The 26900-nt window shown below is 54.0% G+C and overlaps 1 protein-coding gene and 1 long non-coding RNA gene across 3 annotated transcripts; one reads left to right on the top strand and one right to left on the bottom strand.

The window, feature by feature from the left end:
* Positions 1-1379: 1379 nt before the first annotated feature.
* On the bottom strand, positions 1380-8407 carry LOC112402665 (uncharacterized). The gene is made up of 3 exons (XR_003003750.1): positions 8280-8407; positions 7141-7241; positions 1380-5440 (listed from the first exon to the last, which is right to left on the bottom strand). It is a non-coding gene; the product is annotated as an uncharacterized LOC112402665 (long non-coding RNA).
* Positions 8408-8697: 290 nt separating this feature from the next.
* Positions 8698-23222, top strand: AGTRAP (angiotensin II receptor associated protein). 2 transcript variants are annotated; one of them, XM_024749693.1, is made up of 5 exons: positions 8698-8798; positions 16354-16388; positions 18882-18987; positions 19828-20002; positions 21501-23222. In XM_024749693.1, the coding sequence occupies exons 1-5, from the start codon at positions 8772-8774 to the stop codon at positions 21602-21604; spliced, it is 447 nt and encodes a 148-aa protein (XP_024605461.1). In that variant the 5' UTR covers positions 8698-8771; the 3' UTR covers positions 21605-23222. The 2 variants fall into 2 exon arrangements, with proteins under 2 accessions (XP_024605461.1, XP_024605460.1); XM_024749692.1 differs by lacking the exon at positions 19828-20002.
* Positions 23223-26900: the final 3678 nt, after the last annotated feature.

The following is a 26900-nucleotide window of genomic DNA, read 5'->3' as shown; positions in this document are numbered from 1 at the left end:
TCCTCTGGGGAGCAGGCCCAGGTTTCTGAGCCTACCCGGGCCTCTGACTCAGAATCTCCAGAGGTGGGCTTGGGAATCTGCATGTTTGATAACCACCCCCCTCATTCCCCAGGTCTGAGAACTACTGCACCAAACCCTCCTGAGAACTCACTTTCCTCCCTGCTTAGGCCCCAGGGAGCTGGCAAACCTCCCACTGGGGATGGGTCTCAGGAATCAAGCCCAGAAGGTCCCCCTTCATATAGGCGTCACAAGTCGCACCCTCTCTGTCCCAATTGCTCAACCCGGCCGTTGTAGTGCAAAAGCCCCCATAGACAACATGGAAATAGATGAGCACAAATGAATGAGCATGGTTGTATTCCAACCAAACTTTATTTACACCAAAGGGCAGCGGCCTGGATCTGCCATTGGTCTGTAGTTTGCCAACTCCTAGTCTATACGGCTGATCCCGGGGTCAGTGGTTGCAGAAAGCATGCTGGGCTTCTATAAACCCCTTCTGTCGTGGGATGTCAACTCAAACCCATTTCTGCTAACGAGAGTCAGAGCAGTCTGAAGTGAAAAGTCAAGACCTGTTGAACCCGAGGCCACAGTCACTTTGATGCTTTTCCTGGCAGTGTGGGTGCTGCCCCTCAGGGGATCAGGTGGCTAGACTGGGGGTGTCTCAGAGTTCTCCAGAGAAACAGAACCAATAGAATATTTATATTTATGTATCTTCTTTTAAAAATTTATTTATTTTTGGCTGCACTGGGTCTTCCTTGCCACACGCGGGCTTTCTCTAGTTGCGGCGAGGGGGAGCTCCTCTTCGTTGCGGTGCGCGGGCTTCTCACTGCTGTGGTTTCTCTTGCTGCGGAGCACGGGCTCTAGGCGCACGGGCTTCAGTAGTTGTGGCACGCGGGCTCAGGAGCTGTGGCTCGCGGGCTCTAGAGCACAGGCTCAGTAGTTGTGGCGCACGGGCTTAGTTGCTCCACAGCATGTGGGATCTTCCTGGAACCAGGGCTCAAACCCGTGTCCCCTGCATTGGCAGGTGGATGGAAGTCCCAATATATTTAGGTATCTTTACGTGTCTCTGTATTTATCTCTTCTTTCTATATGTATTTGTATAAAGAGATATATTTTAAGGAGTTGGCTCATGCTGTTGTAGGGGCTTGGCTCATGCTGTTGTAGGGGCCACAGCCAGCAGGCCAGAAGCTCAGGCAAAGGTTCATGGTGCACACTTGAGGTCACATTTCTTTTTTTTTTTTTTGCGGTATGCGGGCCTCTCACTGCTGTGGCCTCTCCCGTTGCGGAGCACAGGCTCCAGATGCGCAGGCTCAGCGGCCATGGCTCACGGGCCCAGCCGCTCCGCGGCATGTGGGATCCTCCCGGACCGGGGCACGAACCCGTGTCCCCTGCATCGGCAGGCGGACTCTCAACCACCGCGCCACCAGGGAAGCCCCAAGGTCACATTTCTTGTTCCCCAAGACCGCAGTTTTTGCTCTGATGGCGTTCATCTGATGGGGTGAGGCCCACCCACATTCTGGCACGTCCATCTCCTTTACTTGAAGTCAACTGCTTGTCGATGTTGACCACATCTGCAAAATGCCTTCACAGCAGCACCTAGATCAGTGTGTGATTAAATCCTTGGGTACGACAGCCTGGCCAAGTTGACAGAGAAAACTCACCATCACAGGAAGGCTCCTGGAGCTGGGCTCCCCAGCTCCAGATCTGGATCACAACACCTGGGTGTGTGGTAGCATTGTCTGTGGTGTGTCACGAAGCACTGGGCTTCCACAGTCTGTTTGCTAGCCTTAGCATCAGGTGGCAGCAGCGGCCACCATCTGTCACGGACGTGGGCATGGGTGCTTTGGTGTGTGCCCGGAGGAGTGTCTGGACGTGAAGTTCTGGTCGGGATGCATAGGGTGGGGGAGGGTGGTGTGAGTGGACCCACGTAAGCAAGTGGCTAACAGAGGTGCCCCTTCCCTTCATCACACCCCTCACAATGGTTTATCCCGAAACCCGCCTGTTTGTGCCACTGGACCAGCCTCAGGACACCCAGGCTCCTTCCACACTGGTGACTGGTCAGTGCAGCAGGGCAGGTTAGGCAGTTCTGCACATTGTGGTCCCGAACTGTCCCGCTGTGTTCCCAGCCTTGACCTTGCGTCAGCGCCCAGCAGAGAGTGAAATCCAGGGTTAGAGAGGAAATGCATTCATCCAAAGAAAACCCCGACCTCTGTTTATTGAGCTGAGTCCCCTGCACGGGGCACCCATCCTCTGGTGTAGCCGGAAATTGTTAGAGCCCATTCTGCAGAGGAGGAAAACTAAGGCACTAAGAAACAAAGGCCACTTGTCCAAAGTGACACAGTTACTTAGTGGCAGTGCCAGGGACCCTACCCGAGTCTCTCTTGAGTCTGAAACCTGATTATGTCCACCAACCCCACGTTCCTCTCAAAGGCCAGCAGTTCACTGAGCACCTACTGGGAGTGGGTCACCGATCCTCACCCCTGCCCCCAACCACACCACTCCGCCCATCACAGGGCTGTGCAGCTCACCCAGGACCGTCAAGGCTGCGGTCAGGGCCATCTGGCGGGGTGGGCAGGAGCTCTGCCGGCAGGTCCCAGCCCTGGGCTGCCTGAGCCGAAGGCCACGCACTCACCTTCAGGCCGCCTCCTGGGGGACTCCTCAGAGAGGAAAGAGTTCGGGATTCCTCCCAGGGGCTTTCCAACTGGTGGAACCATGGAGGCACCCTGCCCAGCCCCACCACGGCGTCCTCATTCTTCTCTTATCTCTCCTGCCTGCCGCAGAGACTGAAGGCCATCGGCGGTGAGCCAGCGGCCGGCAGCGGGTGAAAGCAAACACCAAGATAAACCCCACCGCAGACAGGTATCTTGGGGGCCGCAGGCCTCAGCAGCCATAACTGGCCTTGTCTGGGTTTCTGAGCGATCATTAAGGCGCGGCCGGAGCCCTCAGATGCCTCCTTTGGAATTCCAACCTACCCATGTGGAGAGATGGGAGGCCCGACAGAGGAGAGGAGGCAGCAGCCTGAACTCCGGACAGAACCGGGACAGAGGGACAGAACCGGCACAGGCAGGGGGAGGCGAGAGGCAGTCAACACACATTTAGTGATGGCCTGGGAGCTCACTCGTGCGTGTACGCGCACACACACACACACACGCATACACACGGTGACATAAGAGGATTGCTGGAGTGGGAGTTTGGGATTCGCAGATGCAAATCACTATATACAGGATGGATGAACAGAGCACAGGGAACTATATTTAATATGCTGTGATAAACCATAATAGAAAAGAACATGAAAAACAATGTGTATATATATATAATTGAACATATAATTGAATCACTTTGCTGTACAGCAGAAATTAACACAACATTGTAAATCAACTCTACTTCAATAAAAATAAAGAGGATTGCTGGAGTAGGGAGGCAGAAAATGCCACAGGATAGAGAATTAGAATGCAGCGGGGGGCTGGCTTTGTCCTGGGCAACAGCCACTTCTATCGCTTTCTTTCTGGCTGGTGTCTAACAGGACCACTGTTTCCTGGGACACGGCAGGGCACAGGCAATTTCCCTTCTGCCTTTTGCACGCTCACCAAGGGGTCCACGGGGCATTCCGATGGGTTTTCTGATGCCTGACTTGAGCACACCGGCCTCTGGAGGGACAGGGTAATATCACTAAGTGTTCGGTGAGGCCGTCCCAGGATGGGGCTCACCCAGCGGTGATTTTCATAGGACCCTGATGAGGCGGCAAAGCAACAGGAACATTAGGAATTACTGGCTGCGTTTTAAGGCTCAAGGAGGAGTATTTAAGGAGCCTGACCGTGGCCTATAAAAGTTAGTGGTGGACGCTGCCGTAAGTTCCAATTCTGTGCCATCGGGACAAGTATTTCGGAATCAGCCCCCCCGCTTTTGACCAGTCACACAAACAAAAGCCTCTCTGGAGAGGGGGCTCTCACACCTCCCAGCAATGTCCAAGCTCCTCCAGAAAACCCAGGAAGAGGAAAGGAGCAGAATCGCCCACCCTAATGCCCCCTGGGCATGTGCTTCCCCAGGATCACATCCCTTGCCCGGCTCCGAGTGAATGATGTGTGGACACGGCCGATCTTACTGACAAGTCATGATGATCTCCGATACTTTCAGAATTTTGGCATCAACCGGAGAACGGGCCGCAGGATCTGAGAGCCTAAGAGAGATGCCCCGACTCTAACCCTACAGGGTTCCACTCGGTTCCTTCACTTCTGCTCCTCCTTTCCTGCTGTCTTTGCTCAGAAAGAGAAAAGATCACATCCTCAGATACAAGGAACAACCCTGACCAACAACACCCGGGCTTTCCCCCATCCTGCCAGACCTTAGGCCAAGAAACACAGAGCCAGTGTGTCTGGGTCAAGCCAAGAAGCACTGGAGGAAAGGTCTCCAGATCGAATCCGGATCCAGCATGAATCCTGGTGGCACCCAGGGTCCACGGCTCTGCCTTCTAGGCCCCTCTCTGATGAGCTTCCTGTGGAGGGCCTGCTCTCTCACAGGTGCCTGTGACTTTCAGACGGTGTTTTGGTTATTTTCTCTGCTCTGTTTCTTCCAGTTTGATGTACCCACTCAGGGAAGGAAGTGGCCGGATCACATGAGAATTGTTGGGTGTCTAGTACACTGTGGACCAAAGGCCAGTTGGAAATCATTTCAAAGCCTTTTCATATTCAGTGCCTCCTTGGTGCCTCACACTGCCTGAGGACTGATTATCACTGTCCCCATTTTCTAGATGCAGAAAACAATTCAGAGAGGTTAAGCAACTAACCCAAGGTCACATAGATACAGAGTGGCAGTGCTGAGGGGGTCAAGGTTGGGAAGGCGGCAGCGTGCTGCAACACTGAGGTCCATCTCCCAGGCTTTGCTCATAGGAAAGGGCTATGGGCGTCTTCTCCCCATCCGAGGGGCCTTTCTCTGCTGCTCCAATTCAGCAGGCGTTATCAGGGGCCAGGAGATCCTGAGAGACGCTGGAAGATGCTGTGGTTTTCCCATAGCAGCAGCTATTTGCTTACTGAGCATTTACAAAGTGCCAGGAGTTGTGCCAGGCATGCTGTGTAAACTCTCTCACAGGATCCCCACCATCACCCTGAGCTTTAAGATCACTCTGCCAGGAGGAGGCGAGCCAGAGCAGGGATCCAAATAATATCTTTATCTGAAGGACACAAGCAACTATGGGGAAGAAACGGCAGTGGTTGCTTCATCGGCCATTTGCATAACCAACAACATTGACTGAGTGGCTTCCAGGGCAGAACCTGGACTATATTAGTGGCACCCTGAGGACGAGCAGAGAGTTGGGTGGCAGGTCTTCCCTGGTGCCCGTGATGGGAGGAAGTGGTGCACACGTACTGGTTCGGCTGGTGTATTCCCTGAGCACCTGCTATGCACCAGGCGAGTGTCAAGGTTGCAAGCCCCTCCTAGGGCTTGCAGTCTAGATGGGGGGACAGACAATAAACAAGGTGACAAGTAAATTGATAGGGCAATACCGTCATGTATTGATAAGTGCTACGAAGAAAAAATAGGACGGCACCACGGCCTTGGAAAACAGTTTGACGATTTCTTAAAAATTTAAGTATACACGTGCCGTGTGGTCCAGCCATTCCATTCCTAGATATTCACCCAAGTAGGTGTTCAATAACTATTCCCTTAATGACTGAATGAATCCATTCTGCATGTCAGTTTTTTGTTTTGTCTTCAATTATGGTAAAAAAAAAAACTACATAACATAAAATTTACCATCCCAACCATTTTAAAGTGTACAGTTCAGTAATGTCAAGTACATTCACATTGCTGTGTGGTGTCATTTTCTTTGTTGAAGGTATGAAGATAAAACTCGGCGGAGACAGACAGGATTGGTGAGGGACATGAAAATTTTAAACTTGACTTCCAGAAGTGTACCCCCTAAAAATATGACCCCAAAGCCTTGTGGAATGTACCTTGTGGGGGTCCCCTTGTCTTTCCACAGTCAGGATAGATCATGGCAGGAACTCTGGCTTTAAGAACAGTTTCACTTTCCTTTTTCCCTGTGGGCTCCCTCCCCACCTCTGCTGGGTCTGCTCGCACTCTGCCCCACCCCCATCCCAGAGTGCCTCTGGCCCCAGCTGGTCGGGGTGAATGCAGTGTCACTGTGTGAGCTGCAGGGACATTCCACAGCCCCAGCCTTGTGCTTTATCTGGCTCCAATCTGTCTTCCCCTCCTTGCCTTGCTTCATCCTTTGCATCTCAGCCTGGGCTGTATTTTCCTGTGATGTGGGCTGTGGAGCTGAGTGGCTGAATGTGACAGCCGTGGAACCAGACCTCCTTGGTCCCCAGCCCAGTTTAATACCAACTAGTGATGTGCCTTTGGGCAAGTGTCTTAACTCCTCTTAGCCTCGGTCATCTTACTGTAAATCAGGAGGAGAATGGCACCTACACCACAGCGGTTGTTGTGAACATTTACTATGAGCACTTTTCACACTGTCTGCCACAAAATAGTACTTTAAAAATGTCAGCGCTAATCCCAGGAGTTGTTTTGCATTTTCTCCTTACGAGGTGATCACGGTTTTATTACACACCTGCAGGTTTGGATTAAACACCTCTAGGATCTGGGGTGGATGGGGAACATCTCTTAGAAGGAAATAATATGATAATAATGTTATAATACCCACCAGTTATTGAGGAATTCCTCTTTTCTAGGTACTATGCCGGTAGCAATAATTAATGATAATTAACTAATAATGAATAACAAAATAGAAGCAAATCCTGATTGAGTGCTTACTGTCTGCCAGGCAATGCTCTAAACATTTTTTGTGTATTAACAAATCCTAACAACCCGTTGAGGAAGATACTATTATTATCCCCATTTTACAGATCAGAAAACTGAAGCACAGAGAGGCAAAGTGACTTACTCAAGTTGAACCAGTAAGTGGACAAGGATGGGACTCAAACTCTTGCTACTCTGGTCCAGCTCGTCCCCTGGGCTCTGAATCCCGAACAATCCCACCCAGTGTCTGGTCCCTAAAGCTTACCAGCTCTCGGTTACTCTGGCAGATGTTGTGCTGTTCTGCCCCCCCGGCTGGATGACTGTGTCTCCAAAAGGGGCATTAAATTAGGCCAGCGGACCCTGCAGCCCTGCAAAAGTTCCCACACTCACCTAGAAAAGTCCTTCTTTGTATCTGGAGAGAGTATGTGTCTTGATATGATCTCAGGACCCACCCAGGCAGTTTTTCAAGTTTCCACATGGCCTCTCCCCTCCTGGAAATAAGAATAAACACTCAGACAGACTCAGGCGGACCCTCTAAATGAAAGCTGAAGTTATCCAAATGAAAGTGTTCTCTGGTTATGGGTGGAGGATGCGCTGGGGAGGAGGATGGTCTTTAAGAGAGATGCCAGGTGGGAGAGCCCTTTCTTTCCTCCATCCCTTCCATTCACAGCTGGGGGGCAGACAGTGTCTTGGTAGAATCTTCTCGAGCCTTCTTCCTTCTGGAGACAAGTGTGACTATAAGTTTTCTGCTGGTCTTCCAGGTGGATTTTTCTGAAGCTTTAAGTATGTTAACTCAAGAAGGCTCCAACCATAGGCCCCTTATGTATTGATAATAACAATATTTTATGTATATTGCCCATTTACTAAGTGCCAGGCATTTGTTCTGGGCACGTTATGTTCACAAAGACTCTATCTTTTTTTTTTTTTTAATATTTATTGAGCTATTTATTATTTTGTTTGCACCGGCTCTTAGTTGTGGCACGCGGGATCTTTTTTTAGTTGCGCCATGAGTACTTCTTAGTTGTGGCATGCCTGCGGGATCTAGTTCCCTGACATGGGATCAAACCCCAGCCCCCTGCACTGGGAGCACGGGGTCTTACCCACTGGACCACCAGGGAAGTCCGGACAAAGACTGTATCTTTAACCAAACTGTAGTTAGGCTCCTCTGAGCCCTCTTCTTGACTAGGCCTCAACCCAGCCTTCTGCATCCTGCACAGACCAGTTTTAGCAAGAATCCCTCTGACCTTTGATATCTGATCACCCTCCATATCTGATCAAGTTCCCCATTCCCCACTTTTGAGGTCTGTCTTTGGCCTACCTTTAGCAAGAATCCTGTCAGGTCAGGTTAGCAAGAATCACCCTATCCTTGATGTTTCTTCGTAGTAATACTTTTGCCATCCACTGACCCTTCACTCTGCTGCTTGCCTATAAACCCCCACTTATCCTTGGGGTTCTCCGAGTTGGGCTTGATCTCTCCCTTCCCTATTGTGGAACCCCTGCCCCAGTAGTCTTGAATAAGTTTTCCTTACCATTTTAGCAAGTGTCAGAATCATTTTTTCTTCAACATGAATTAGTTCATTTATCCTCACAAGGATCCTCTGAGGTCCGCAACTGTGTCCACTTTCACCGGAGAAGGAGGGAGGAGAGAGGGTGCCCTCTGGGACGAGACACAGCTGTTGCCGCATCCGCAGTTTGTACCTGGACGTTCTCCCAAGTTCTCCCAACAGCCCACTTGCAGGGACTTCAACTCGGCGAGATATTGTGCCCTTTGCGACGCAAATCTGGATGTTTTCCAGCGGTGCCGGGAACTACCTGGGCAGTTGCGGGACTAAGGCGCTAGCAGCCGGACGCCGTCGCCTAGCAACCGGGCAACAGTCACGTGATCCAACCCACGTGCCCATCCCCCCGGGGGGGTTGGAGCCGAGGCCGCGGGTGGGGCGGAGCCGGGCAAGTTTGTTTCCCGAGTTTGTAGACCAGGATCCCCCGCGGTTGTCGCGCAGGTTCCCTCCAGCTTGGTCGGGATGGAGCTGCCCGCCGTGAACCTGAAGGTGGCAATAGGCGGGGCGGGGCGGGGGTGGCCCAGCCGCTGGGGCTGGCGGGCTGGCGGGCTGGCGCGGGGCGGGTCTCCCCGAGCGTGTTGGGCGTTTGCGCTTTTAAAGTAGGAATTTAGAGGTGAGAGGACCGAGCGTTTGGGGAAAGAGGGGTGGTAGGGAGAAAGAGAACGTACAGAGTCCAGGTGAGAAGGAGGTGGGTGGATAGACCGTAGCAAAGAGAGGGATACAGAAGCCCAGCAGAAAAGACCGAGAGGAAACTGGAGGAGGGAAGGGAGGGAAGAGGCCCACTCTTCCCGGAGTCAGACCGGCTCAGCTGGGAGCGCTGGGCCCCTGAGGCTCGCTTTGGCCTGCGCGCCCAGAATTCCCCTGGGGAAAGAGGAAGGCGCGGGGGGGGGAGGGGCCCACCGAGAGCCCGAGGGGGACTTAGAGGCGGCCCACCTCCCCTCCGCCGAGAGAGGGGCTAAACCTTTCACCTGCACCCCCGGCGCCAACCTGGTAGCCTCCTTTGTTGGCAGACGAAGCTGTGATCCCGGACGAGTGGTTTTTCAAAGTTTATAAATTCAACGTCTTTATTTCGTAAGCAGCACAGACACCAATAGAAGTTACTTAAAAGCAGAGAATGCCAACTTTGCGCATTTAGGGAAACACTGGAGCTTCCTGGGGTGTCTTCATTTCCTGAGCCGTGTCCTCAGCTGTCAGGATGCCAGCGGCTGTTCTTTTTTTTCCTCCCCGCCCCACCAGCCCAGTGCTTCTTGGCTCTGTTTGCCACTGAGAGGCTGAAGCCTTTAACTTTGGTCAGGAACGTATGAACCTTGGACCAAACCTGCCATTTTGGGTCTCAGTGCAGTTTCCTTCGAGACTGTAGTTACCAGGAATGCCCTTTTACTCACGCATGACAAAGAATTTAGCACCCGTGGTGTCTGGTACTGAAGGAATCTAAGAGATGGATGACTACAGAACAATACATTATCCATATTTGGATTATTAGACACCGTCTGTGCTGTGACTTCATATGGGAAGACGTCCCTTGATACTTTCCTTAATACTTGCTTCAGTAAACCTCCCCGAAGCTTTCAGTCAACGGCTAGGGGGAGAGATGGCTGGAACAAGGGAATGGACTTGGATTGAAGGTTTAGCTGGGAAGAAATTTACATGAGGGCAAGTAAGGTTTGTTGGTGTCCATACTCTGTTCCAGCCTGTGTGGGGTTAATGTTGACCGCCTTTTCTCTAATTAGAGATTTGCCTAAAATAATTGCTAAGAGGGAATGAAATGAGGGACAGAGCCACAGGAATTGAGAGGGGAGGGAGCCCGCATTCGGAGGGCATCTGTGGTGTGCCAGGTTTATTTAATCACATCAACCTTCTGAGATTTTGACAGATGAGCAAACTTCAGCTCAGACCAGGTAAGTAACTTGCCAAGGTCCCACAGAGATTTAGTGGCAGAGTCAGGGTTCGAATCCATCAGGGTCAGACTTCAAAGCTGTGTCCTTTCCTGGCCACCAATTAGTTAGGACTGACTTCTGCCTTGACATTTTCTGTCCCCGGGGAGGGCTTAGTCTGTTTGGGGCTCTTTTTGGAGCAACTTCATGGGTGGGACAGGCCACACACGACCCCAGGTGTGAGCTGTGCTGGCTTTGGGTGCCCGGAATGAAATGTCTGGTCCTTCCCTTGACTTGGGAAAGAAAACATCATATCTCAGAGGGTCTTAACTGATACCAATCAGAGACAACTAAGTGCTGGGAGGGCCTGAGCAGCTAGGGTTGCTAGGTAACATACAGGACATCCAGTTGAATTTGAATTTCATATCAACAATAAATAATTTTTTAGTATAAGTATATCCCAGGCAATGTTTGGGACATTCTAGCAAATTATTCATTATAACTGGGTGCTCTGTGTGTTTGCTGTTAAACCTGGCCACCCTGTGGAGAGAGCCGTTGATGCTTGTTCACCGCCATCTGAGTGGGGTGTTCTGAGACCAGAGCCCCTTGGGAGCTGGGGCAATGCACCCCTGTGGCCCTGCACTACCCCCTCATTTCACACATTCCTTGGGCATTGGCTCAATGCCTGCTTGTGCCCAGCCCAGCTGGAGTGGGCAGTGGTGCCAGGTGAGCAGAAGCAAGTGCCCCAGGCCCTCTGGGCAGTCGCTAGCCCAGCCCCACCCGTGAGGCAAGTCCTGAGCTGGAGGAATGTCACTGTGACAAGTCTCGAAGGCACTAGGCTTGGGTTCGTGAGGTCTTGGGAGAAAGGCCCTTTGGAGGAGGGTGCAGGGGGTAGCGTAGCGTGAGGGTTAAGAACTCTGGAAGCTGACTGTATAGTAGTAATGAGGATGGCCACGTCTGGGGGGCTGACTACCTGGCAGGCATTGCATTGAATGTTTCGCACATCCCTCCACCTCTCTGTAGCCACACGACACCCTTGTGAAACATTATAGTCCCAGTGTATAGAAGAGCAAGCAGCAGTTCTGAGAGCTCAGGTGACCGGCCCAAGGTCACACAGCTCTAAGTCACAGAGCTGGGGTCCAATCCACATACTTGGCTGCAATGCCCACACCATTAACCACTGCCCACCTCTGCCTCTGCTCTCCAGCAGCCCTGAGTGCTGTCCCCTAGCCTCAGCCCTCGGGGGTCCTTGGGGATCTTGCTGCCTCATGCAACAGGCCACCGAGTGTTTGCACAGGACCAGGAAAATATATTCTGGGTGTTTTTGTTTTTGTTTGTTTATGGTTTATTTTGGTCGTGCCGTGCGGTTTGTGGGATCTTAGTTCCCTGACCAGGGATTGAACCCGCGCCCTCGGCAGTGAAAGTGCAGAGTCCTAACCACTGGACCGCCAGGGAAGTCCCTCCATACAGATTAATATAGAGAATATGTTTTTCCTGGGAATTCCCTGGCGGTCCAGTGGTTAGGACCCAGTGCTTTCACTGCCGAGGGCGCAGGTTCAATCCTGCAAGCTGAAAAAATACAAAACTGTATGATGACCTCAGGTCTGTCTACCACCCGTCTGGGAAGTCCCACCCCCACTCCCGTGGGCCCTCTAGTGGCAAACGAAGGGTCTAAGTCCTGGTCCGCAGGACCCTGCGGTTTCCCCCTTAGCCTTCTCTTCTCAAGGTCAAACCTCCTCATTTCCATCCACCCTTCCCTTGCTCTTCCAGCACAGTGGATAGAGCACAGGCTTTGGGGCCAGAGAGATTTCTGTCCAAAGCCAGACTCTGTTGCTTACTAGCTGCGTGACCTGGAGCAGATTTCTAAACCTCTCTATCAGTTTCCTCACCATAAAAAGAGCATAAAATTAGACCCTACCTTCTAGGGTGATAAGGGGAGGATCTAGTGGTCCAGGAGGTGGTGTAGCATCATTTTTTTTTTTTTTTTTTTTTTGTGGTACGCAGGCCTCTCACTGTTGTGGCCTCTCCCGTTGCGGAGCACAGGCTCCAGACGCGCAGGCTCAGCGGCCATGGCTCACGGGCCCAGTCGCTCCACGGCATGTGGGATCTTCCCAGACCGGGGCACGAACCCGTGTCCCCTGCATCGGCAGGCGGACTGTCAACCACTGTGCCACCAGGGAAGCCCCTTCATCACATTTTTATTAGCAGGAAAACTCAGACCAGATAGACCTGAGATTTGCATCTGGGCTCTCTTGTTTATAAGCATTACCGTTTGGGCCAATTTACTTAATCTCTCACAGCTTCAGTTTCTTCATAAATAAAACAGGATTAAAACTCTACGCCAGACAGTTGTAAGGAAGACATGGGCCGAGTGTTCAGGGTAGTGTAGACACGTGACAGGCAGATCCTCCTCAGTAGCAGGGGTTGATGTGGTTGACGCTGTTTCTGGATGCCTGTTCCATGCAGTACTTACGGTTAGTAAGTAGGTGCATCCAGTGACGATCAGATGCCTGTCTCTGCGGTGGAAAGGGCGGGGCAGCCCCCCTGGGCCGAGTCTATAGGAAGAGTCCAGGAGCTCAAGCCTGTTTCCTCTTGCCCAGTCAGAACGGTCAGGCTGCCCAGGCACGTTCTCAGGCCCCTCCCTCCCTCATTCTCTATGGCAGTACCTGGGAATCCCCAGTATCCCCTTGGTTACCAGAAACCTCCCCCAGTGCCAGCAGACAGTTCTTCTGTGCTGAGATGAGGGCTGTCAGGAAGGGCAGAGCCAGTTTGGCTGGGTTTCTTTTTCTTTTCTTTATTTTTATTGGCATATAGTTGATTTACAGTGTTGTGTTAGTTTCAGGTGTACAGCAAAGTGAATCAGTTATACATATACATATAGCCACTATTTTTTAGAATCTTGGCTGGGTTTCTTGTTGGAGTTTTCCTGCACATTAGACCCCTCTGGGCCTGGGTGGGTGTGCCCTCCCATTACAAAGGTGGGGAAACTGAGGCAGAGGAGGCTTAGTCTTTGTGGGTTTCTTTTCCCAGGGCTGAAGAGAAGTGATCCACTAATGCTATGTTTCCTAAATATTTAGAAAACAAAAGTGATGTCACACTGAGGGGATGTGTGTCTGCTAAAGGTCTGCAGGATTTCCAGATTATACTCTGTTCTGCCCAAAAGAGAGGGCCTAGTTTTGGACCTTAGCAGGTGCTCACTCCACATTACAAGCTTTTCTGGCTCCAGGAAAGACTTTATCCCGCAGGTTAAACAGAATGGTTTCCCCACAGGCTTCCCTGGGTCTCAGCCTTTCCTCTTACCACGATAAAGCTGGGCTCTGCAGGCCAGGAGCACCCCTTTATTAAAGACCTGCAGTGTGCACAGTCTAGAGGTGGGAACCAGAGCACTTGGAAATGAAGACCGTTTCTGAAATAGAAGTCAAGGGAGGGATGGATTTGGTGTTGATTTTCCGGAGTGGCAACATGAGCTGCCTCCCCTGTGGCTCCTTCCTTGGTGTCTTGTCTTAGTTAAAAACCCGACACCAGGACCACCGTGGCTGGCCACGTGTCATGGCCTCTGACAGGTCCCTTCCCCTTTGTGGGCAGGGTTTCCTGTTAGACAGAGGGGGACAGTGTTTTGCTCTTAAGATAAAGATCAGAATTTCGCCCCACACCCTCCAGGCCCAGCCCTGCCCCACCCCCAGCTTCCTGTTCCTCCTCTCCACTCTCCTCTTCCACTCCAGCCACACTGGCTTCTTTTCCGTTTCCAGAATGTTCCATGCTCCCTTCTGCCACAGAGCCTTTGCAGGTGCTGGCCCTTCTGCTTGAAATGCTCTTCTTTCCCCTCTGCCCCTGGTTAACCCCTGCTCACCCCCTTCGTCCCTCAGAGAAGCCTCCTAAGCCACCCTTGATACGGAATGAGGTTCCTTTTCCTTCGCTGTAACCTCCTTCACAGCAGGCTGTCTCATTGGAAATCCACACTCCTCAGGTGATGGCCTGATTCACAGTTTACCGCCCACCCTAGGTGTCAGGTCTGGGAGGGCAGCCCAGTGTCGCATCTGCCTAGCTCGCCTTTGAATCCCCAGGGTGGAGGCCAAGCAGGTGCCAGCGATGCCGGCTTAAACTGTACATGTTTCAGAAACTTAGCGCTGTGTGATCCCTCCTCTTCAGCCCCTGGGAAAAGAAACCCTCAGAAGATTAGGCCTCCTCTGCCTCAGTTTCCCCATCTTTGTAACGGGAGGGCACATCTGCCCAGGCCCTGGGTCGGACAACACCTGGCTAAGTCAGGTTTGAAACGTGGCTCTGCTGTGCGACCTGGGGCAAGTTACTTACCTCTGAGCCTCAGTTTTCTCAACTGTAAAATGGGGAAAATTGTACCTCAGAGGATTGTAAGGATGAAATGCGTTCCTATGCACAAAAATCTCAGAATGCTGCCTGACGCGTGGGAGGCACTCGGTAATAAACGAGGGAAGGTGATGGCAAAGATTCCTTCCAGAGCTAGCCTTCTGTCATGTGGACTCAACTTCTTCAGAGTCTCAAGACCTGTGTAAGGTCAGGTGCATTGGTCCTTACAGAATCGATCTAGTCCTCTGTAGCCGGAAGAGGGATTCTTTGGGCGCTGTGGACCATACTCTGGGCTTTGTTCACTTCACTGAGCACTGGGGGTGAAGGTGGGGTATCCCGGGCGTCTGCCCCGGATGTCACCTGCCCCCCACGTGGAAAACGTCTGCGTCTGTCTCAAGCCCAAATTGCTCCTCTCCGCTGAAGGCCGTGCATCCGGCGTGAAGGCGAGGAGCCCTGGTTCTGGAGTCATACTTACAGTTGCATTTGAGTTTTGCCATCAGTGGAATCACGATCAACTGAATTTACCTCTGAGCCTAGTTTTCTTGACTGTAAAATGGGAATGATTCTAGTATCTGCTCCAGAGGCTGTGGTGAGGCCCAGAGAAGGTCACGTGGGGCGCTGGGCCCAGGGCCTGGCACATCGCAGGTGTGCCATAAATAGTAACCCTTCTAGAAACGCAGCCAGAGCTCCTTGTTGCAGGTGGCTCCCTCTCCTTAGCCCCTTGCACCAGACCAGAAACCACTGCAATCCTGGCCGTGCGCCCTTGCTCTCTGGGCCCAGCATGCCGTCCCCGCCCCAGGCTCTTGGCTTCCCCTTCCCAACTTGATTGCTCAGTGCCGGGAGCAAACCCCCTCAAGGGCCCCCACCGACCACCAGGCCCCACTGAAGCTCCCGACTTGGGGCTCTTGGCCTCCCGCAGCCTCAGCGCCCCCCCCCTCCTCGGGGCTCTGGGTCCTGCGTCCCTGCCTGTGCTTCCGGGTGTCCACTTTGGGACACCCCGCTCTCCCTCTCCTTTGCCTGGCTGGTCCCTGCGTCCCCTTTAGCACCAGCTCCGAGTTTCCTGCTTCTTTGGAAGCTCTAGCTGGCAGCTGCCCTGTCCTCCCTGTAGCATCTGTTCCTTCCTTCTTTACTTGCTTTGCAATCAGGGCCCTTTGGATTACCAGGAATAGAGACCAGCTCCAGTAAAGAGGGCTGTCTTTGAAGGACATATGGGGCAACAAAAAGGGTGGGATAGCGCAGAACTCTAGAAAAAAGCCAGGGGGATTTCTTTTCTTAACAAATCATAGCGTGTTACCTTCCTGCAGAAAAGCCCTCAGTGCACTTGGGCTGAAATCCATGCTCCTTGCCGAGGCCCTCAAGGCCCACCTCTCCCCTCTGGTCTTCTGCCACCGGGCTGCTCTCCCATTCCCTGGACGCACCCGGCATCTCCCCGTCCCCACACGGCACCCCAGCTCCAGTGTCCTAAGAAATCAGCCTCATTTGAGCTCCCCCCAACCCCAGTTTCCCACTGAGGCTTCTCTGATTCCAGAGCAGATTCCCAGGTTCCCCAAAGGAGCCTCCCGCCTTTGGAAGCAGGAAGGGCTGTAGGTGTCAGCTGCCCCGAGGGAGTGGGGAGGGCGACGTGGCAGCGTCGCCTGGCCTGTGCTCTTCCTCCTTCTCTACCTTCTCTTCTGTCACTGTTGGTGGTGTTTCATTTCAACAGACATTGCTGAAGCCCTCTTAGGTGCTAGGCGGGGGCTTCCGGTGTTTTCTGGCTCCATAAGCTTTCTTGCCCACCCCGCTGCCACCATGGTGGTCACATTCACAGATCTCCTCCCCACCCACTCCCTCTTTTGTGTGTGTCACAGGCGATCCTCCTGGTTCACTGGCTGCTGGCGATCTGGTGAGTGACTCTCTGAGTGTCCTGTTCTACGTCCACCTGTCTCCCAGGATCTGGGTCCACGTGTCTCCTTGGGGTCTTGTCCATGTATGTCCTGGCTCTGCATCCATGTGTCTCACGGGCCTTGTCCACGTCTCCCAGCCCGTCCCAAGACTAAATAGCACCTTTGTCAAGAACATCACCAGCAAGCTCCCCATGTTCCAAGGATGTCAGAGGGGCAGGCAGTACCCAGAGGCCTTTGCCATCACTGCCCTAGGAGCTTCGAGCCCTCATCCTCAGGGAGGCAACAGCCCAGGGCAGTACCAACCGCTCAACCTTCCTCCAGACACTGCCCGAGCCCTTTGGGCTTGTCATCCCTCTAGTTCTTCCCCGAGGCCTTCACATCTGGGGGGTCTGAGGTGCTGAAGCCTGGTGGCCGGTCTCTTATACAGTGCTGGGGTGGATGTCAGGTAGAGCTCTGTGTGTCTGTGACCTTGGGTGAGTCACTTAAACCCCCTAAGTCATTTTCTCACCTATAAAGTGAGAGCATTACTGACCCTCCCACTTGTCCTGTAAGGTCATCGGAAGGTGAAAGTGTAACTTCTGAAACTGTAAAACTGCTAACCTTCATTGAGGGTGTCCAGAGGCCAGCTGCCAGGCTGGGCGCCTTCTGGGGGTTAGCTCAGATGCCCGACACAGGGGTGAGGTCACTTGCTTAGAGGTGGACCCTCACTCTCACTTCACACCCCCTGCCCAGAGACGGCAGACTCAGGATTCAGACTGACCCTGTTCAGGTCCTGGCTCTGCTATATTCCAGCCAGGTCACCTTGACCAAGTGACTCCACTTCTTGGGACCTTGGTTTCCATCTGTAAAATGGGTACAAGGAAGCACGCCACTCAGGAGCTGTGAGAGAGAAGCATGGCAATGCTCTGCTCACCGGACACTGCCCAGGCCTGCACAAGGGAGGCCTGAGGACCTCAGGATGGATCTTCATCATTACCGTCTGCTTTAGCTGTTGAGTTTCTGGGGAGATTTCTCTGCCAAACCAAGACTGGAGACCATTGAGCTCACGTGTACGTTTTGCAGTTGTGGAAGGAAGTGCAGTGCACACGTTAACGGGTGTGAATAATGGGAACAGTGATAGTCATGGTTAATGACCTCGAGGAGCAGAGTCAAAATCCAGATTTCTCAGTCACGCTCCCCAAGATTTTGAGCTGGTGAGGCCTGCTTTCTCAGAACCAGAACATGAGATGACTTATTCTGAGTAAGCCTCGTTGTGCCCTACACTTAAGTGCTTTGCACATGCTTTCCGTATGGTACACTTCAGGGAATGCCATTCAAATTTGTGAGGCACCCCACTGCGTGCTGGGGCCATCCAAGCTGAGCGAATACGGTGGATAAGAGTGCAGCCTCTTGGGCTTCCCTGGTGGCGCAGTGGTTGAGAGTCCGCCTGCCGATGCAGGGGACATGGGTTCGTGTCCCGGTCCGGGAAGATCCCACATGCAGCAGAGCGGCTAGGCCCGTGAGTCATGGCCGCTGAGCCTGCGCGTCTGGAGTCTGGCTCCGCAACGGGAGAGGTCACAACAGTGAGAGGCCCACGTACCAAAAAAAAAAAAAAAAAAAAAAAAAAAAAAAAAGAGTGCAGCCTCTTGAGCCAGACTGCCTGGGTTTAAATCCCAGCTCTGCCACTTAGCAGCTGTGTGACCTTCAGCAAGTTACTTGACCTCTCTGTGCCTCTGTCTCCTCATCTGTAAAATGAGGATAGCAATAGTGCCTCCTTACTGGGGTTGTTAAGACAAATGCACATAAATGAGCGAATTTAAAGCACTTATAACTGTGCCAGGTATTAGTAAGGGCTCTGGGTTAACTATTATTTTCTTTGAGTTGACAAACAAGTAAACAGTTCAGTTAGTAGCAATACCCTACAAAATAAAAGAGGGTGGGCATTGTGTTAGAAAGCGGTGAGGTGGTACTTGAAATGGGGCAGTCAGAGAAGGAGTCTTGGAGTTAACAGTTGAGGTGAGGCTAAAATGACAAAAAGGGACCAAGTGTTCAGAGTAGAGGGGACGGCAAGGCAATGAATGGGAGGTATAGGCTGGGCTGTGTCACCAGATCCCACAGGGCCCCATAGGCCATGGTCAAGAATCTGAACTTTATTCCAAGAGAACTTTTAGCGGAGTGACGTCCCCTGATTTACCTAACTGGTTGCTGTTTATGAATGGCCAGGAGGGGGCAGGAGTGGAAGTACGGAGACCAGTGGGGAGAGGCTAGTAGGAGAGGATGGTGGTTTGGACCTGGAGGGACGTGGCCAGATTCCGTTTGGGAGGCAGAGCGGTGGGATGTGCTGACATTTCTGGAGCACGGGGGCGTGGGGGGAAGGAACAAGGCCATGGACTGTGGCCTCTGCTCGTAGGGGCCCTGAGACCTGAGAGCCTTAGGAGGTGACCTGTGGGAGGGGTGGGCACCTGTGCGGCGGCCGCCTCCTGACTTGACTCAGATGCCTCCTTCTACCGCAGGGGCTGCATCGTGTTCCCGGGCGCCTACGCGTGGTCCAACTTCACCATCCTGGCTTTGGGCGTGTGGGCCGTCGCGCAGCGGGACTCCATCGACGCCATAAGTATGGTGAGCGTGGGAGAACTGGCTTGAGGGTGATCGTGGGCCCGGCTCCGTCTTCCCCTTCACTCGTCCAATCTCCTCTCCCTTCTTTTTTCCCCATTTCCACTTTCTGCTAAGTAAGCCCACCCAGGCTACCAGCCCATGTGCACCTTCACTAGTCTGGCCTGCTTCCCTGCCTGCCTGGCTCAGAGAGCCCGTAGTCTGTTCATTTTTTCCCCAAGAGGGGCACGGCGTGGGCTCCCACCGGTGTCCCAGACTGGCCCTTCCCCGAGGGCAGTGGAGCACATGCCAGTAACCCACCTCTAGGGCCCTCCTAATAGGGAGGGATGTGGCCGGGAGGCCTGTGAAGAGGGAACTCCACCACCTTGTGAGGTCAGAGTGGACACCGTCTGGCTGAACTGTCCCACGGGGGAGCTTCCCGACACCCGCTCAGACCCAGATGGCCGTGAGCACCCGCACCGGCCTCTCGGGATGGCTGAGAAGGGATTTCTCTGGTGGTGAAGATGGAGCAAGTGAATTCTGAGGGACCTTCCATCTCAGAGGCTCTGGACTCAAGTCTTGTACCTCGTCGCGGCCTCAGGATGAGAGGAGGTGGGGGAAGGTGCTCTGGCCCCACACCACTGCTCGCGGCCTCACAGCCCCCAGTCGGGCATCTCATCCACAGAGTCCTGCCTGCTGGCTTGAACTGTTGTCCAGCAAACCCCAAGGACACAGCAGGGCACAAGTGGAGCTTCCGGCCTGGTGTATATGGTGGGAGAGTGAGGGGGTGGGACAGGGGGGCAGCGGGCTCGTAGACCCGGATGACACGTGGTCGCCCCTGGGCCCTGCGCCCGGCCTGTCTTGCAGTTTCTGGGTGGCTTGGTGGTCACCATCTTCCTGGACATCGTCCACATCAGCATCTTCTACCCAAGGGCCAGCCTCTCGGACACAGAGCGCTTCAGCGCCGGCATGGCCATCGTCAGCACGCTCCTCAAGCCGGTCTCCTGCTGCTTCATCTACCAAATGCACCGGGAGCGCGGGGGTGAGCACCTCCTCCACGCTGGTGAGGCCAGCGCCTCAGCGCCTCCCGCCAGCTCCCCGACTCCCCTCTCGCTGGCCCAGGTGCTGGCATGCTGCCATCTCCCCACCTCTCCCTGGTCTCCACCTTGCCCGCCCCCCAGCCCCGGCCCCAGGGAGCCAAGCTTGCCCCCTGAGAGAAGGGCTCGAGGTGCAGGGCGGGGCTTGGCGTGGGCTCTGGGAGCCAGGCTGGACCGTGTGCAAGTTTCTGGTCTCTGCTGCAGGAGCCCAGGGGTCCCCCTGGCCGCCCCCACCTGTTATGACCTTTCCCTGGCACCAGGCTACAGTGCCAGGTTCCCCTGTCAGCTCAGACATGGGTGCAGCTTTGGGCGTGATCCAGTGCCCCAGGCAGTTCTGGGCAGTCTGTGGCCCGAGGCTTGTAGGCACCTGCAGGGCCAGCTTCCCCTCTCAGCTCCCTCCAGCCCCATTGCTGGAACCCCCGTCTCCTGCCGCATACGGGGTCTGGGTGGCCAAGGGAGTGGTGGTGCTGAGGCCTAGGCCGTGGGGGCCCCGGCCAAAGCCAGCCCTGAACTGCAGGCGCTTTCCCTTAGCCCAGACCCGCTGCCCGCTCCCACGGCCTCTCTGAGCTGTACCCCTTCTCGTGCTGGCCCTTCCCCTGCCCTCTCTGATGCACATTCTCACCTCCTTTCTCTCTCTGAGAGAGGTGGAGAGAGGTGTGGTCTTCCACCTTTCACTTCTGAGAAGAGAGGCCCAGAGTGGCCCGTGACCTGCTGGGAGAGCTGCTGGGCTAAGGGCAGGAATGGCCCGGGGCCGCCCACCCTGGGCAACCTCAGCACTGCCCAGGCCTGCCCGGGGGCGGGGAGGAGCCAGTGACGTTCCTCCATTAGACAGATGAAGAAACTGAGGCCCAGGGCCCTTGGGGCCCGTTCAGGAGCACAGGACAGATGTGCAGAGTGCAGATGGGAGTGAGGGGTGTGGCACTGAGAGCCCTACCGCCTGCCTTGCACCCTCTGGGCTCTGCAACTGTGCCAGCTCTGGGGCCTTCTGGAAACAGTCACGCTGTATCCGCTCTGTCCGGGAGAGGAGCCGGAAAGGAGCCCGTGGGCCCAGGGCTGGGCGTCCTTTGGCCAGATTCCTGAGCATGTGCTGCTCAGAGAACCACTGAGGCATAATGGCTACGAGCCCCGTCTCTGGGGTCGCGCTGCTTAGGTCTGAACCCTGGTGTCCTCTGCTTCAAGCTTTATAATCTCAGGCGAGTCAGTTTATCTCTGTGACCCTCAGTTTCCTCATCTGTAAAGTGGGGACAATAAAAAACCTGCTCTGTAGGGTTACAGGAGGATTGAATAAATAATATATGCTAAAGGCTTGATGCCTGGGGCTGCTGGGATGCCCAGCTCTGGCCTTTCTGGTCGAGGGGTAGGGGGATGTTGGTTTGGCCTTGTGGAATGTCCTAAGTCCTCACCCTTCATTTTTTCTTTCGCCCCATCTCCCCCGCCCCCTAGCTTTCCTTGGACCTTCACAGGATCACAGTGCCTACCAGACGATTGACTCTCCAGAAGCCCCTGCCGACCTGGAGAGCAGGGCTCATGTCCCGCAAGGATACTGAAGCCAGCCCTGCTGCACCTGGCCCCAGCCTGGGGGCCAGTTTGACAAACTGTGGGGAGGGGTGGGAGGAGGCTGCATCACCTCCTTGGTGCCTTGGATGTCATCCTCGGGGCGCTCCCGTCCCCCCACCTTTCTCAGAACTAATGTGGGATGTACCTTCCGGTTCCCCATCTCAGGGGTTGCCTGAATCAAGTGTCCTGAGAGGCCAGGAGCCCCTGTGCACACCTGTCCCAAACTCCTCGAGGCCTCTCTTCCCTCCCAGGCATCCCACTGGCGCCAGGCTGGGAACTGTGGTCGCTTTTGTCACCCCCACCCTTAGCTGCTCCGTGCAGGCCCTGGGTTGAGCCGTGCCTGAGCCTGGCGGGGTCAGGCCTCTAAGAGCCAGTGATGCCCCTGCCCTGCGCCTCTCCCGAAGTTGGCCAAGCCCTCCCGCAGGAGCTCTGAGAGCTTCTGGTCACACTAAGCCCCAGGAGTGCAGGGGTGAGGACCCACGGCTACTCACTGCCTAGTCACTTGGGGCCCAGGACCCCATCACTGGAGGCTGATGGTGTCTGCAGCGTCAGAGGTCCGCCACAGCCTCCAGCTGCCCTTCTCAGAGCTGTGGCATTAAAGCTCAGGGGATCCTCTAGCTGAGTGTGTTTTGAGCCACGTTTAATCTCCCGTCAGGGCTGGAGCCTGGACTTGCCATTCCTGGGAGGATTCCGGCGAATCCCCAGGGCACCAGGCCTTAGGTGCCCATCCTCTTGTGGCAGGAGGAAGCAGGGGCTCACGACCAGCTGGGCCTGCTCTGTGCTCAGCTCCGGCCCAGCCGAGGCCCCAGCAGAGGAGGGCACTGTCCATTGCGGCAAATCGGTGTCCATTTCTCTGAACTCGGATGGCTCAGGTATTGGTTTGAATCCTGCCCTGCCCCTGACTGTGTGCCCCTCAGACGCCCGTGTCTGCTGGAGGAGGGCTAATGCCTGCCCAGACAGTGATGGTGCAGCTGAGATGTACGGTGCCTGGCCCTCGGGAGGGCTCCCTGCGTGATGGCGAGGTTGTCGGCGGGGCTGCTCCTTGAGCCCGTGATGATGTTGGGTCAGTGGGCCAGGGGCGGTCTGCTCCTGGCAGACCCTGTGTCTTGGCCTCAGAGCAGACGGGGACACCTGTCCAGAAGCTCCAAGGATCCCATGGCCAGGGCCCTACCCCACTCCCACTGGGATGGCACTGACCACTGGACCCCAGGTACCTGGGCTCTTTCAGGCCATCCTGGCTCGTCCCCGGCACAAAGAGGTCAAGGCCTGGTGCACGGTCCCCTCCCCCCATTGTTCTGTATCCGTCCATCCAAAGAAGCTGAGTGCCTGCCACATGCTGGAGCTACAGGGGTGAACTCAGGTCCTGCTCTTGCGGGGGAACAGGCATTAGGAGTCCTCTGTCAGGTGGCGAGAGCCCTGGAAGAAGGAACATGGGCCTCCGGGGAAGGGGCTTGTGCTCTGGGGCCAAGGGATGCTGGGTGGCTGAAGCTGTGGAAAACCGGGAACAGCCTCATAGTCAGACGGGGGCGGACAGATAAGCCGTGGTCCGTTCATTCTAAGGAATGCTGTTCAGCAGTTCAAATGAATAAACCAGGCCTATTTCTATCAGTGTTGGTTCCCCCCGAACGTTGGTTGCAGAATGGCACACGTGACATGAGAGCGTTAGTGTGAATTTTAAAACCTCCCAGCAATACCCTGTATTGCTTGTGGCGTACATGTGGTGAGATGTAAAAGCATCAGGTAGAAGAGCCCGTGTCAAGTGCATGGTTGTGGCCTTGGGTGGGGGAGAGGAGGCTAACACTCAAGTTCCAGTTCTTTTGCTTGTACCAGTTCCTGGCACGTGGGAGGCTTGCAGCGTATATACTCCTGCATTTGGATCCTGAGTGTGTCAGACTTCTCAAGGAAGGAAGAGGCGGGGTGGGGGGGTACAGATAGGAGAGGCTGTGTCAAACAGAGGGGGAGTGTATTCAGAGACCCCAGTTCCTTATAGCCCCAGACCCCCAAGTTGAGCGGATCTTTGGGGAGAGGGCAGAGGAAGGCCCCTGTCTGAGGTGGAGCTCCCCAGGAGCAGACCCTGAAAGGAAGCGTGTGATGTGTTGCAAAACAGGGGAGCTGGGCTTTCTTGGTCATCTGCCAAAGCTACTCCAGGGTTGGGGGACAGTGACTTAAACTTTCAGGCTGCTCTGGCTCCCTGCCCATGAGGGAAGGTGGCCCCAGGAAGCCAAGGGCCATCCTGCAAGGAGAGGCCATCAGAGGCACATGGGAACAGTGAGGGCCACTAGGGTGGCTGCCCCTTTCCACACAGCAGGTCTCATAAGGGAGAGTGTCTAACATTCGTTCAGCAAGCAGTCAAGAGCTGATGGGAGCTGGGCCGTGTTCTAGATGCTGGGGATACCCCAGTGAGGGGAAAAAGCCCCTAGTACCTGGGAGATTCCATTTTGCTTGGGAGGTTTTAGGCAGGGCACAGCTCGGAGGAAGGCCTGAGCGGGCGTGTGCCTGCCCAGTCTGTTTGGGGGCACGGTCAGGAGGCCAGAGTGGCTGCAGCCGAGGATGGGAAGAAGGAATGAGGTCAGGGAGGCAGCAGGGGCAGTTGGGTCAGAAGGTCATTTCAAGGACTTTGGTTGAGTGTGAGATGGGAGCCACTGGAGGGCTTTGGGCAGAGTCGGATGTGGTCTGACTTAACATTCTAAAAGGACAGTGTTGGATGGAGAGGTGGAGGTGGTGACGAGTGGTCAGGTCAGGCAGAGCACGGGGCACCGGTTATCAATCCAGGGGAGTCCTCCAGGCACTTCTGCCCACGGCAGCTTGGTATTGGAGGCGTCAAGGAAAACATCAGACACTCAAGCTCTGATGGACGGCGCTGGACTCACGCTGAGAAGAGACAGCAAGATCGGCTTCAGTAGTGGCGTCGGTCTTCCAGGGACCAGCGGGTCCCTCCCGGCAGCTGACAGGCATTTTGCTTGTGCTCGGCCCTCTCATGGCACAGTGGAAGGACCCCATCCCCTCCCCGAAGAGGACAGATAGAGCAGTGGGGCTGGCCGGGTGCCATATGACACACAGGCTTAAGCAGAACAAAAGAGCACACACTGGGCCTGAAACAGGGAAAAATGCTCCCACACCAGGCGCCGAGCTCGGCAAGGCTGTGTGGGCTCGTTGTCTCTTGGTGAGGAAGTGTCCCAGGCCAAGCAGGGTGGAAAGGCCATGTGACGGAGATGACCTCTCCCAACGTGGCAGCTCTCGGATCTGTTTTGAAGGCCGAGCAGCAGGCTTCACTCATGGACCGGATGTAGGAGAAAAAGAGGAGATCAAGATTGCGAGGTTTGGGGCTCAAGCAACTGGAGGCTGGAGCTGCCACTCACCAAGAGGAGACAGGGAGGTCAGGTGTGGGGCAGTGATGCGTGTGGCCCCGTTTGCCTGGCAGAGCAATAAGGCTATTCTTTTCTACTTCGCCCAAAACTGTCTCCGAGATGTGACTTGGCCCCGGTGCACAGAGGCTGAGTTTTCAGCATGGGCGAGGCCAGGAACTCAAGTCTCCAGTGGGCCACACTTGAGGTAACAGGGCTTTCCAGCCAGACATTCTCATTACCGTGTTCTTTTTATTTATTTATTTATTTTTTTGACCACACCGTGTGGCTTGCGGGATCTTAGTTCCCCAACCAGGGATCCAACCAGGGCCCACAGCAGTGAAAGTGCCGAGTCGTAACCACGGGACCGCCAGGGAACTCCCCCATGTTCTCTTTAAAAGGCCAGTTTCTAAAGGGATTTGGAAAGAGCCCATATTTTAGTCTATAGGGTTTTCTCACATTCTAGAAACTGTCAACCACAGGAAGCAAATTCCTCTTGTCTCTGGTCTCCTGCTGGCCAGGGCTAAAGTCACTTATCTTGTCTGCAAATCTTGTATCTCTTGTCTTCACAAAACTGAGCCTTCCAGATGAAGGAGCCAGAGGAGTTGCCCCGGGAAGGTCAGTGTCTTTTCCCCTTGGCCAAAACTGGACCAGAGCGGGGGCCCGCCAGGCACGTCCTCAGAGTCTCCAAATCAGCCTGGAAATTCCAACTCTCCAAACCAGCTCTGGAGCCAGCGAGCCTTGGATTTAATCCTAAATGCAGCCTCTGACTGGCGGTGTGAGTGACTGGATGGTCTCTTAACTTCACTGAGCCTCAGTTAGGTAAAATAAATGGTACATCTCATTGCCTGTGTTAATTATTCAGAGGGAGGGATGGCCAATGTAGGGAGGAAAAAGTTTTTCTCAACCCTCCTAGGGTCCCCGCTGGGTCTGAAAATTAAACGGACAGTTTTTTATTTTTTGGTTTTTTTTTTTTGGCTACAGTTTCGGGATCTTAGTTCCCTGACCCACGCTCTTGGCAGTGAAAGTGTAGAGTCCTAACCACTGGACCGCCAGGGAAGTCCCTAAACTGACAGAGATTAACAGGAGAAAAGCATACAAAGTTTTTGAATTTTTATGTATACAAAGAATGGAGGCTCAAAGAAGTGACCAGAGCAGGAAGCTTCTAGACAAAGAAAAACAAGAAATTTGTGAAGAGTTGACAAGACAAAGGTGTTTGGGCTTGGGGCTGTAAATGGTAAAGAAGTAACTAGGAAGATAAGGGTTTAACAAGGTCTGTTTTTACAGATTTTTTGGCCAGAAATTCCCTGTCTCTGGTGATAAGAATGTCTTCTTTTCTCCTGATACCCTGATACCGGAGGGGGTGGGGGTTGTTCCTTGCACATGGGAATTTTATGACCTGTTTCAGGGAAGAAGGGCAGGGCGATGGGGGAAGGTCAGAGGGACCTTCCTGCTTCTGCTGCTTTCTCAAAAACTCCTTCGGGGACTTCCCTGGTGGCGCAATGGTTTAGAATCCACCTGCCAATGCAGGGGACACAGGTTCGAGCCCTGGTCGGGGAAGATCCCACATGCCGCGGAGCAGCAAAGCCCGTGCGCCACAACTGCTGAGCCTGCACTCTAGAGCCCGTGCTCTGCAACAAGAGAAGCCACCGCAGTGAGAAGCCCACACACTGCAACGAAGAGTAGCCCCCGCTCGCCGCAACTAGAGAAAGCACATGTGCAGCCGTGAAGACCCACGTCAGCCAAAAATTAATTAATTAATTAATAGTTTTTTAAAAACTTCAGCTTAAAGTATTCAGTATGCCAAGGTGCCATATTTGGGGGTAGCATGTCTGACCATTTATCTATTTGTTTATTATTAATTCTATAACATTCATTGAATGCATTCTACGAGTTTTCAAAAGATTGAAAAATTTGTCAGGAGACAGAGGTCAACAGATTG

The sequence above is a fragment of the Neophocaena asiaeorientalis genome, unplaced genomic scaffold (assembly GCF_003031525.2).
Source record: "Neophocaena asiaeorientalis asiaeorientalis breed wild unplaced genomic scaffold, Neophocaena_asiaeorientalis_V1.1 scaffold275, whole genome shotgun sequence".
NCBI lineage: Eukaryota > Metazoa > Chordata > Mammalia > Artiodactyla > Phocoenidae > Neophocaena > Neophocaena asiaeorientalis.
Note: the sequence above shows the minus strand (reverse complement) of the source record. Positions and strands in the feature narration are given on the sequence as shown.